The sequence below is a fragment of the Oncorhynchus tshawytscha genome, linkage group LG08, assembly GCF_018296145.1.
Source record: "Oncorhynchus tshawytscha isolate Ot180627B linkage group LG08, Otsh_v2.0, whole genome shotgun sequence".
Lineage (NCBI taxonomy): Eukaryota > Metazoa > Chordata > Actinopteri > Salmoniformes > Salmonidae > Oncorhynchus > Oncorhynchus tshawytscha.
The window spans coordinates 80,426,330-80,439,738 of NC_056436.1; the positions used below are offsets into that span (position 1 = coordinate 80,426,330).

At 46.0% G+C, this 13,409-nt stretch overlaps 1 protein-coding gene across 1 annotated transcript in view; it reads right to left on the reverse strand.

Annotated features, from left to right (window-relative positions):
- The window catches only part of LOC112235203 (glutamate receptor 3), a 120,536-nt gene that overhangs the window by 6,154 nt on the left and 100,973 nt on the right, over window positions 1-13,409 (reverse strand). The window contains exon 4 of the mRNA XM_042326328.1: window positions 2,410-2,597. Within this exon, the coding sequence (XP_042182262.1) occupies window positions 2,410-2,597 (188 nt within the window). The remainder of the gene's footprint in view (window positions 1-2,409; window positions 2,598-13,409) is intronic.

The window sequence follows — 13,409 nt, forward strand, 5'->3', positions numbered from 1 at the left end:
CCTCAGTATACTTCGTTTCAATTACGTATTGCTGCTTACTGTTAGCTCGCTAGCTAACATTATGTTTACGATCTGTGTGTAATAATATAGCCTAATGTTAGCTAGCTAATGTATAAACATGTATAAACAAAAGACCCCAAGTTAAAGCTGACTGTTAGCTAGCTAGCTGATGCTACATAGCTGGCTCGCTAGCAAACATTCCATTTATGATCTGTTTGTAGTAATGTTATCTCAGATTGCCATTTCGCATTGCTAGTTATATAGCCTCTTCAAGCAGAGCTTCAGAAAGACCAGAGTGAACACTTTATCTGAGATTGCTGGTGTTGTGAAGGACAGCACTGTGACAGGAGTGTCAACATCCAACAGCTGGTTGGACTGGAAGATGGTACGGTGCTGGTGGAAAGCTATGGCTGGCAACAACACCTGACTCCGTACTTCGAGCCTTTGCCTCCACAGATCAAACAGTACCAGCACTTCAGGTGAATATCATTTTTATTGAATTGTATGAGGTGATTCTTCTTATCTAGAGCTGGGGAGGTGAATTGATGTTGTGCAAGGTTGTAATGTCTTAATATTTTTGTTTATTTCCTGTTTTACAGCTTCAATGCTCTGGAGTCTGGTGTTGTTGTCGCCAAGACGTTGGGACTCAGTCAGGACCAGGTTTCAGCTGCTGCACAACACTGACATCCTTCCATCCATAGATGGTCTGCCTGTACAAGCACCACCTGGACTGGACACAGCTAGACAAACTGATATTTTTGAGAAGATCAGGGAGTTTTGCCAAACCAGCTCTGCTAGCGTGAGCACAGTTACAGTCACCAAAACTCTGGATAACATGAAACACTCTATGGACAGGCTATGGACATCACATGCCCTGCACCAAAGTCAAGGGCAGAACAGAAACAGGCTGGAATACAGATTCCCTTATTCATGCATGGTTTGGACGGATCAGCACCATTTGCAGTGCCTCATTCAAATGACTCTCCTCCTAACACACGTTGCTGATACAATTTTAAAACTTGCTGCTCTGGGAATAATTTTATCTCTGATCGTATGCAGATAACAACCTCTTCTATCACTGATATTGTTATTGATCTTTTACATACTGTATATTATTACATTTAATTGACACTGTTCATTTCTGATATTGTTATCATTCCAAGACATTTAAATGTTTCCCTTAAAACCACTCGAGTGCTGTTTTCAGTAGTATGCTTAGGGTCATTGTCCTGCTGGAAGGGAACCTCCATCCCAGTCTCAAATCTCTGGAAGACTGAAACAGGTTTCCTCAAGAATGTCCCTGTATTAAGCTTCATCCATCATTCCTTCAATTCTGACCAGTTCCCCAGTCCCTGCCGATGAAAATTATGTTCTCGGGGTGATGAGAGGTGTTGGGTTTGCGCCAGACATAGCGTTTTCCTTGATGGACTAAAAAAGCTCAATTTTACTCTCATCTGACCAGTACCTTCTTCCATATATTTGGGGAGTCTCCCACATGCCTTTTGGCAAACACCAAATGTGTTTGCTTATTTTTCTTTTAAAGCAATGGCTTTTATCTGACCACTCTTCTGTAAATCCCAGCTCTATGGAGTGTACGGCTTAAAGTGGTCCTATGGACAGATACTCCAATCTCTGCTGTGGGCTTTGCAGCTCCTTCAGGGTTATCTATGGTATCTTTGTTGAGTCTCTGATTAATGCCTGGTCTGTGAGTTTTGTTGGGCGGACCTCTCTTGGCAGGTTTGTTGTGGTGCGGTATTCTTTCCATTTCTTAATAATGGATTTAATGGTGCTCTGTGGGATGTTCAAAGTTTCTGATATTATTTCATAAGCCAACCTTGATCTGTACTTCTCCACAACTTTGTCCCTGACCTGTTTGGTCTTTATGGTTTGGTCTTCATGGTGCCAATTGCTTGATGGTGCCCCTTGCTTAGTGGTGTTGCAGACTCTGAGGACTTTCAGAACAGGTGTATATATACTGAGATCATGTGACAGATCATGTGACACTTAGATTGCACACAGGTGGACTTCATTTCACTAATTATGTGACTTCTGAAGGTAATTGGTTGCACCAGATCTTATTTAGGAGCTTCATAGCAAAGGGGGTGAATACATATGCACTTTTCCGTTTTTTATTTTATCTTTTAATTGACTTCAGAAATGTTGACTATTTTGTGTTTGTCCATTACATGAAATACAAATAAAAATGCATTTAAATTGCAGGTTGTAATGCAACAAAATAGGAAAAATGCCAAGGGGGATGAATACTTTTGCAAGGCACTGTACTGAACATACATATAAACGCAAGCGTTACCCCATAGTGGAATTTTGTTTGTAGAACATTTTCAAAAACGTATAAACAATTTAAAGCTGAAATGTCTTGAGTCAATAAATATTCCATAAAGTCCTTACCTGTCCTAGGATAGTGTTGATCCTGTCCACCTCACAGTCGATGATGTAGCGTTTCTCCTGCCTCCTGTCCATCTCCTCGATGATCCGTTTCAACTCTGCTGCGTCCGTGATGCTCCCCACAGACCGAGCCGTCACCTGCCAATTGTTGGTCACCGCTGACTCCATGATGGCCTGAAGGATAGAGAAACCTAGAGAGAGAGAGAGAGAGAGAGAGAGAGAGAGAGCGAAAAAGAAAAACAGAGCTGTTTATCATAAGTGCAATCGACTAAGGAAGGTGCTTAATGTATAATGTGTTTAATGTGGCATTAGGTCATGTTTCCCCATTACAATCTGAAATAACAGTAGACGTCCTTCTGCATTGACAAGACAATATCACATGAAGACGAGGGGTGGGTGTGGAGGAGACCAGAGCAAGATGTCTTATCTCCATGTTATTAACTAGAGGAGGGCTGATGATCTCCATGTTATTAACTAGAGGAGGGCTGATGATCTCCATGTTATTAACTAGAGGAGGGCTGATGATCTCCATGTTATTAACTAGAGGAGGGCTGATGATCTCCAGGTTATTAACTAGAGGAGGGCTAATGATCTCCATGTTATTAACTAGAGGATGGCTGATGATCTCCATGTTATTAACTAGAGGAGGGCTGATGATCTCCAGGTTATTAACTAGAGGAGGGCTGATGATCTCCATGTTATTAACTAGAGGATGGCTGATGATCTCCATGTTATTAACTAGAGGAGGGCTGATGATCTCCAGGTTATTAACTAGAGGAGGGCTGATGATCTCCATGTTATTAACTAGAGGAGGGCTGATGATCTCCATGTTATTAACTAGAGGAGGGCTGATGATCTCCAGGTTATTAACTAGAGGAGGGCTGATGATCTCCAGGTTATTAACTAGAGGAGGGCTAATGATCTCCATGTTATTAACTAGAGGAGGGCTGATGATCTCCATGTTATTAACTAGAGGAGGGCTGATGATCTCAGGTTATTAACTAGAGGAGGGCTGATGATCTCCATGTTATTAACTAGAGGAGGGCTGATGATCTCCATGTTATTAACTAGAGGAGGGCTGATGATCTCCACGTTATTAACTAGAGGAGGGCTGATGATCTCCATGTTATTAACTAGAGGAGGGCTGATGATCTCCAGGTTGTTAACTAGAGGAGGGCTGATGATCTCCATGTTATTAACTAGAGGAGGGCTGATGATCTCCATGTTATTAACTAGAGGAGGGCTGATGATCTCCATGTTATTAACTAGAGGAGGGCTGATGATCTCCATGTTATTAACTAGAGGAGGGGATGATGATCTCCATGTTAACTAGAGGAGGGCTGATTATCTAGAGGAGGGCTGATGATCTCCATGTTATTAACTAGAGGAGGGCTGATGATCTCCAGGTTATTAACTAGAGGAGGGCTGATGATCTCCAGGTTATTAACTAGAGGAGGGCTGATGATCTCCATGTTATTAACTAGAGGAGGGCTGATGATCTCCATGTTATTAACTAGAGGAGGGCTGATGATCTCCATGTTATTAACTAGAGGAGGGCTGATGATCTCCAGGTTATTAACTAGAGGAGGGATGATCTGATGATCTCCATGTTATTAACTAGAGGAGGGCTGATGATCTCCATGTTATTAACTAGAGGAGGGCTGATGATCTCCATGTTATTAACTAGAGGAGGGCTGATGATCTCCATGTTATTAACTAGAGGAGGGCTGATGATCTCCATGTTATTAACTAGAGGAGGGCTGATGATCTCCATGTTATTAACTAGAGGAGGGCTGATGATCTCCAGGTTATTAACTAGAGGAGGGCTGATGATCTCCATGTTATTAACTAGAGGAGGGCTGATGATCTCCAGGTTATTAACTAGAGGAGGGCTGATGATCTCCATGTTATTAACTAGAGGAGGGCTGATGATCTCCATGTTATTAACTAGAGGAGGGCTGATGATCTCCAGGTTATTAACTAGAGGAGGGCTGATGATCTCCATGTTATTAACTAGAGGAGGGCTGATGATCTCCATGTTATTAACTAGAGGAGGGCTGATGATCTCCATGTTATTAACTAGAGGAGGGCTGATGATCTCCATGTTATTAACTAGAGGAGGGCTGATGATCTCCATGTTATTAACTAGAGGATGATCTCCATGTTATTAACTGAGGGCTGATGATCTCCATGTTATTAACTAGAGGAGGGCTGATGATCTCCATGTTATTAACTAGAGGAGGGCTGATGATCTCCAGGTTATTAACTAGAGGAGGGCTGATGATCTCCATGTTATTAACTAGAGGAGGGCTGATGATCTCCATGTTATTAACTAGAGGAGGGCTGATGATCTCCAGGTTATTAACTAGAGGAGGGCTGATGATCTCCAGGTTATTAACTAGAGGAGGGCTGATGATCTCCATGTTATTAACTAGAGGAGGGCTGATGATCTCCATGTTATTAACTAGAGGAGGGCTGATGATCTCCAGGTTATTAACTAGAGGAGGGCTGATGATCTCCATGTTATTAACTAGAGGAGGGCTGATGATCTCCATGTTATTAACTAGAGGAGGGCTGATGATCTCCAGGTTATTAACTAGAGGAGGGCTGATGATCTCCATGTTATTAACTAGAGGAGGGCTGATGATCTCCATGTTATTAACTAGAGGAGATCTCCAGGTTATTAACTAGAGGAGGGCTGATGATCTCCATGTTATTAACTAGAGGAGGGCTGATGATCTCCATGTTATTAACTAGAGGAGGGCTGATGATCTCCATGTTATTAACTAGAGGAGGGCTGATGATCTCCATGTTATTAACTAGAGGAGGGCTGATGATCTCCATGTTATTAACTAGAGGAGGGCTGATGATCTCCAGGTTATTAACTAGAGGAGGGCTGATGATCTCCATGTTATTAACTAGAGGAGGGCTGATGATCTCCATGTTATTAACTAGAGGAGGGCTGATGATCTCCATGTTACTAGAGGAGGGCTGATGATCTCCATGTTATTAACTAGAGGAGGGCTGATGATCTCCATGTTATTAACTAGAGGAGGGCTGATGATCTCCATGTTATTAACTAGAGGAGGGCTGATGATCTCCATGTTATTAACTAGAGGAGGGCTGATGATCTCCATGTTATTAACTAGAGGAGGGGATGATGATCTCCATGTTATTAACTAGAGGAGGGCTGATGATCTCCAGGTTATTAACTAGAGGAGGGCTGATGATCTCCATGTTATTAACTAGAGGAGGGCTGATGATCTCCAGGTTATTAACTAGAGGAGGGCTGATGATCTCCATGTTATTAACTAGAGGAGGGCTGATGATCTCCATGTTATTAACTAGAGGAGGGCTGATGATCTCCATGTTATTAACTAGAGGAGGGCTGATGATCTCCATGTTATTAACTAGAGGAGGGCTGATGATCTCCAGGTTATTAACTAGAGGAGGGCTGATGATCTCCATGTTATTAACTAGAGGAGGGCTGATGATCTCCTAGAGGAGGGCTGATGATCTCCATTATTAACTAGAGGAGGGCTGATGATCTCCATGTTATTAACTAGAGGAGGGCTGATGATCTCCATGTTATTAACTAGAGGAGGGCTGATGATCTCCATGTTATTAACTAGAGGAGGGCTGATGATCTCCATGTTATTAACTAGAGGAGGGCTGATGATCTCCATGTTATTAACTAGAGGAGGGCTGATGATCTCCATGTTATTAACTAGAGGAGGGCTGATGATCTCCATGTTATTAACTAGAGGAGGGCTGATGATCTCCATGTTATTAACTAGAGGCTGGCTCCAGAGAGGAGGGCTGATGATCTCCATGTTATTAACTAGAGGAGGGCTGATGATCTCCATGTTATTAACTAGAGGAGGGCTGATGATCTCCATGTTATTAACTAGAGGAGGGCTGATGATCTCCAGGTTATTAACTAGAGGAGGGCTGATGATCTCCATGTTATTAACTAGAGGAGGGCTGATGATCTCCATGTTATTAACTAGAGGAAGGCTGATGATCTCCAGGTTATTAACTAGAGGAGGGCTGATGATCTCCAGGTTATTAACTAGAGGAGGGCTGATGATCTCCATGTTATTAACTAGAGGAGGGCTGATGATCTCCATGTTATTAACTAGAGGAGGGCTGATGATCTCCATGTTATTAACTAGAGGAGGCTGATGATCTCCATGTTATTAATTAGAGGAGGGCTGATGATCTCCAGGTTATTAACTAGAGGAGGGCTGATGATCTCCATGTTATTAACTAGAGGAGGGCTGATGATCTCCATGTTATTAACTAGAGGAGGGCTGATGATCTCCAGGTTATTAACTAGAGGAGGGCTGATGATCTCCATGTTATTAACTAGAGGAGGGCTGATGATCTCCATGTTATTAACTAGAGGAAGGCTGATGATCTCCAGGTTATTAACTAGAGGAGGGCTGATGATCTCCAGGTTATTAACTAGAGGAGGGCTGATGATCTCCATGTTACTAACTAGAGGAAGGCTGATGATCTCCAGGTTATTAACTAGAGGAGGGCTGATGATCTCCATGTTATTAACTAGAGGAGGGCTGATGATCTCCATGTTATTAACTAGAGGATGGCTCATGATCTCCATGTTATTAATTAGAGGAGGGCTGATGATCTCCATGTTATTAATTAGAGGAGGGCTGATTTTCTCCATGTTATAGGCCAATCGGACTCTTGTCAAAAGCAGTCCACTGTGTGGGGAACAGGGTTACCAGTACATTAGAAAGAAGTAATTTGAATGATTCATGATTAATTCACGTGACATAATTTCATTTAACAGAGCTAGTTCTCGCAGCGAGAGATTGTACGTTTTCTACGAGCTGAAATAAGAACAATACATTTACGATGTATGGAAAGAGAGAGAGAGAGAGCATGAGTGGGGTAATGAAAGTAAATCGTAGCGCTGGTATTTCATTAAGCCAGAAACAATGTAATGGTTCTCATAAATGTAGGTGTACTAAGCTGTTTTCCATTATCTACCCATTGAACTCTACAAATAGGGACTCAAGCCATACCGAACAGAACTCACTACAACAGCAACATCTACCTATCAGACATAATGGTGACAAATGCTGATTTAATATTATTGCAAAAAAAAAGGAATGTTTTCAGTTAGTCATTGGGGATTATGCAAATAGCCTTTCCACAGAGTAGTGAACAGAAAGTTGAGCCACGAGACAGAGAGAAAAGCATGTAATTTATTATTCCCAGTGCATCAGTCCACGTCGCTAAAGCCTTATCTCTATGGACCTACTGCAGACATTAGCCTTACAGTGCCAAACACACAGAGCACAACAACAACAACAAACAATGTTCCACTAAACTCTCCTCACTATTTTAGCATTTCCATTTCCTCCGTTCTGGCTCAGAATTGTCGAGTGGTAGTTTTTGCGACTGGGGTTTCAGCGAGTGTTAACGTCTCTACTCTCAGCATGAACCCTGCCCCTGTGGAACTCCCCTCTCCACCTGTTGGTGAGGAGCGTGGAGAAGGAACACACACACACTGTACAAACATGTACACACACATTTAGGTCATGACTGTTTAATCCCCCACTAAATGCGCAGAGTAAACGACAGCTAAGTAACCATGGGTTCCATAATGTAATCATTGCTGTGATATATGAGGAGTCTGTACAGTGCCCCCGCCCCCTGCCCCCCACCCCCCTCAGGTGTTAAGAGATAACGTAAGTCAAACGGCCTGCATTAGAGAGACTTTGAAATAGACAGAATGTAGAATTCATGTGTCATATTCCTGAGGCATATGTTCTAAAACCTCATCTCCCACACCCAGCTGGATAAAATGATAAAAAATCATGGCAATCTTCTGTGTGTGTGTGTGTGTATGTGTGTGTGTCTGACATTAAGAGAGCATGTACCTTAACTGGGTTAAATGGCATCCGTGGATGAATAGGTGGCTGGGAGTAGACATGAGGAAGACTAGGGTGGCTGGGAGTAGACATGAGGAAGACTAGGGTGGCTGGGAGTAGACATGAGGAAGACTAGGGTGGCTGGGAGTAGACATGAAGAAGACTAGGGTGGCTGGGTGTAGACATGAGGAAGACTAGGGTGGCTGGGAGTAGACATGAAGAAGAGTAGGGTGGCTGGGAGTAGACATGAGGAAGGGGTAATAAGAGGTGGCTGGGTGTAGACATGAGGAAGACTATGGTGGCTGGGTATAGACATGAGGAAGACTAGGGTGGCTGGGAGTAGACATGAAGAAGACTAGGGTGGCTGGGTGTAGACATGAGGAAGACTAGGGTGGCTGGGTGTAGACATGAGGAAGACTAGAGTGGCTGGGTGTAGACATGAGGAAGACTATGGTGGCTGGGTATAGACATGAGGAAGACTAGGGTGGCTGGGTGTAGACATGAAGAAGACTAGGGTGGCTGGGTGTAGACATGAGGAAGGGGTAATCAGAGGGTAAACCAGTCAACCATGCACTAACCAACATAGCAGTTTGTCACAGAGGATATGCAGTACGTAGTGTACATGTGGTGGTTATGTTCGGGTTGAGCGTTATTGTCCATCGGGTGTAAATAAACATGATTCAGTCCAAGTCCAATTGTTTTGTTCAATTCAACTCACTGAAGAGTCCTTCTATGTGTAGACTGACTGCACTGTAATGCCTGAGGCTTTATGTGTAGACTGACTGCACTGTAATCACTGAGGCTTTATGTGTAGACTGACTGCACTGTAATCACTGAGGCTTTATGTGTAGACTGACTGCACTGATGCCTGAACAACTTGCATTAGCGGCAGGGCCTTAACGGGGACTTCTCAGACATGTTTTAACATGTTGCCACTGGAAACCACTAAGAGTTGGGGCACTTCAGAAGCAGCAGAGGTTATCGCTCCCTTGATTCCGAAGAGGGGGAATGAGTAGAGAGGAAAGCAAATCAAGAAAGAGAGGGAATTTCGAATATGCATGCATTCGTCTGTATTCCAATCCTTACGATTGTCTTAAATCATTATTTATTTTATGGGCTGTGTTAGAAGAAGTAAATAAAAAAAATAAAAAAATCAGATGTAAAAATAGAGGCTTGTCATTCTGATTTGCATCTCAAAGGGCTTTGATTTTGAAAGCATAGATTTTCTCCCTCCCTCTCTCTCACCCTCTCCCTCCCTCTCTCTTTCCCTCTCCCTGCCTCTTGCTTTCTCCCTCCCTCCCTCCCTCCCTCCCTCCCTCCTCCCTCCCTCCCTCCCTCCCTCCCTCCCTCCCTCCCTCCCTCCCTCCCTCTCCTCCCCTCTCCCTCCCTCCCTCCCTCTCTTTCTCTCCCTCCCTCCCTCCCTCTCTTTCCCTCCCTCCCTCCCTCCCTCCCTCCCTCCCTCCCTCCCTCCCTCCCTCCCTCCCTCCCTCCCTCCCTCCCTCCTCTCTCCCTCTCCCTCCCTCTCTTTCTTCTCCCTCTCCCTCCCTCTCTTTCTCCCTCCCTCCCTCCCTCCCTCCCTCCCTCCCTCCCTCCCTCCCTCTCTTTCCCTCCCCTCCTCTCTCCTCCCTCCCTCCCTCTCTCTCTCTTTCCCTCCCTCCCTCCCTCCCTCTTCTCTCTCCCCCTCTCCCTCCCTCCCTCTCTCCCTTTCTCCTCTCCCTCCCTCCCTCCTCCCTCCCTCCCTCCCTCCCTCCCTCCCTCCCTCCCTCCCTCCTTCTCTCTCTCTCCCTCCCCCTCTCTCTCTCCCACCTCTCCCCCTCTCCCCCCTCCCACTCTCTCCCCCCCTCTCCCCTCTCTCCCCTCTCTCTCTCTCTCTCTCTCCCCCCTCTCTCTCTCCCACCTCTCCCCTCTCCCCATCTCCCCCCTCCCTCCCTCTCCCTCCCTCCCTCCCTCCCTCCCTCCCTCCCTCCCTCCCTCCCCCTCCCTCCCTCCCTCCCTCCCTCCCTCTCTCTCCCCTTCTCTCTCTCTCTCTCTCCTCCCCCTCTCTCTCCCCCTCTCCCCCTCTCCCCATCTCTCTCTCTCTCTCTCCTTGCTGCTGGCAGCACCCTGATCTCTATGTGAACAATGTCAATCATTTGAGATGTAGAGAAGATTCCAGGCTTACCTTGTTTTACATATGAATGGAAATTAAGGTTAAATTAGCTGGTAAATATTATTTGGTGGATTTGAGTAAAAAAAAAAATCGGAGAAGTCAGCAGCAAAATGAAGTTTTCATGTAGATGTCGAAAGGAGAAAGAAGAGAGGAAACGCGACGCGCTGTGTTCATTTGTTCACTCTGTTCTGGACGGGAAAAAACAAACCCCGGCTGTCGGGACGCTACAGCTACTTCTTCATCCGGAACAGAGTGAACAAATGAAATGAACACCAGATTAGCTCATACTGTATGGATTTGCCAGTCATACTCCTATAGCTCCGTTAGTTCCTCGCTCATCAGACCACTCTGGCCTAACTCACATCGAAAGTTAAATATGGGCGATTCAATGCTTCACCAGGCTGAGGTCTGAATTCTCATGACCATCCAAGCTTGTTTAAATCACAGCCAATAATGCCGTGCCCTTGACAGATAGGATTGATGACCACATCATTGTAGACATTATCTGATCAAGTGCATCAGCCCAGTCAGCGTTAGACACACTTCATAACCTCCTGCTGCATCCTAACGAGCTCAACCAAGACAAATGACATCCTCTATTCCTTAGTATGTCAACCTAGTCAAAAGTAGTGCACTAATGTATATAGGGTGCCATTTGAGAAGCAGCCCAAACGGTGGTGGTATACCTGTGTGTGTGTGTGTGTGTGTGTGTGTGTGTGTGTGTGTGTGTAGTGAGAGAGCCTCTGTTCATCACACTCCTCAGTGCTCGTCGCTCCATAGATGAGGTCGTATTTGAATATACTGTAAAGGAACCCTCCACCTGCCGGGTTCACCAGCCCGCCACACACACACACACAAAACACACACACACACACACACACACACACACACACACACACACACACACACACACACACACACACACACACACAGACACTACCTCGACTGGTTTGTAATTCACAAGGTGAATAACAGAATATCTACATGAGTAAAATATCTGAGATCAGTCATTTTTCCATCCTACACACTGTATCTTTCTGCCGGCAGAATATCAGAGGACTTGTCAAACTAGCAACAGTGCTCACTTCAGTGACAACATTCCCTATGTGCATTCACTGCAGTGAGTAGCCCACTGTCAGTGTGTGAGGGTTGCCTCTTCCTTCCCTCTCTTCTCCTCCTCCTGCTCCTCTTCCTTCCCTCTCTTCTCCTCCTGCTGCTCCTCTTCCTTCCCTCTCTTCTCCTCCTCCTGCTCCTCTTCCTTCCTTCTCTTCTCCTCCTCCTGCTCCTCTTCCTTCCCTCTCTTCTCCTCCTCCTGCTCCTCTTCTTCCCTCTTTCTCCTCCTCCTGCTCCTCTTCCTTTCCTCTCTTCTCCTCCTCCTGCTCCTCTTCCTTCCTTCTCTTCTCCTCCTCCTGCTCCTCTTCCTTCTCTCTCTTCTCCTCCTCCTGCTCCTCTTCCTTCCCTCTCTTCTCCTCCTCCTGCTCCTCTTATTTCTCTCTCTTCTCCTCCTCCTCTTCCTTCCCTCTCTTCTCCTCCTGCTGCTCCTCTTCCTTCCCTCTCTTCTCCTCCTCCTGCTCCTCTTCCTTCCTTCTCTTCTCCTCCTCCTGCTCCTCTTCCTTCCTTCTCTTCTCCTCCTCCTGCTCCTCTTATTTCCCTCTCTTCTCCTCCTCCTCTTCCTTCCCTCTCTTCTCCTCCTCCTGCTCCTCTTCCTTCCTTCTCTTCTCCTCCTCCTGCTCCTCTTATTTCCCTCTCTTCTCCTCCTCCTCTTCCTTCCTTCTCTTCTCCTCCTCCTGCTCCTCTTCCTTCCTTCTCTTCTCCTCCTCCTGCTCCTCTTCCTTCCCTCTCTTCTCCTCCTCCTCTTCCTTCCCTCTCTTCTCCTCCTCCTGCTCCTCTTCCTTCCCTCTCTTCTCCTCCTCCTCTTCCTTCCCTCTCTTCTCCTCCTCCTGCTCCCCTTCCTTCCCTCTCTTCTCCTCCTCTTCCTCCTCTTCCTTCCCTCTCTTCTCCTCCTCCTGCTCCTCCTTCCTTCCTCTCTCCTTCTCCTCCTTCTCTGCTCCTCTTCCTTCCCTCTCTTCTCCTCCTCCTGCTCCTCTTCCTTCCTTCTCTTCTCCTCCTCCTGCTCCTCTTCCTTCCCTCTCTTCTCCTCCTCCTGCTCCTCTTCCCAGTCCATGCAGCACATCCAGTCCATGCAGCGCATCCAGTCCCATCACAGCAGATGGCACCAGGGCTGTCTGTGTTAAAAGCAGAGCTAGGGTGGCTGGGTCAGTCTATAAGTGAGACCTGCTCTACTTTGCTTCCTGCCTGTGTGACAGACTCCTGTCTATCCCCCCCATCTTATTAGGGGTTCAATGTGGGGTGTCGGAGGTTTCCCCGATTCCCACTCTCCTCTCCTCTGTTTCTCTCTCTCCCCTGCCCCACTCTCCTTTCCTCACACTCATTTCCCTTCTCTCTCTCCTCCATTTCCCTCTCTCCTTTCTCCTTTCCCTTCTCTCTCTCTCTCCTCCGTTTCCATTTCCCTCTCCTTTCCCTTCTCTCTCCTCTCCTCCATTTCCCTCTCTCCTTTCCCTTCTCTCTCTCTCTCTCCTCTACATTTCCCTCTCTCCTTTTCCTTCTATCTCCTCTCCATTTCCCTCTCTCCTTTCCCTTCTCTCTCCTCTCCTCCATTTCCCTCTCTCCTTTCCCTTCTCTCTCTCTCTCTCCTCCTCATTTCCCTCTCTCCTTTCCCTTCTCTCTCCTCTCCTCCATTTCCCTTTCTCTCCTTTCCTCCATCTCTCTCTCCTCCATTTCCCTCTCTCCTTTCCCTTCTCTGTCTCCTCTCCTCCATTTCCCTCTCTCCTTTCCTTTCCTTCTCTGTCTCCTCTCTCTCCATTTTCCCTCTCTCCTTTCCCTTCTCTGTCTCTCTCTCCTCCATTTCCCTCTCTCCTTTCCTTTCCTCTTCCCTCTCTCCCTCTCTACTA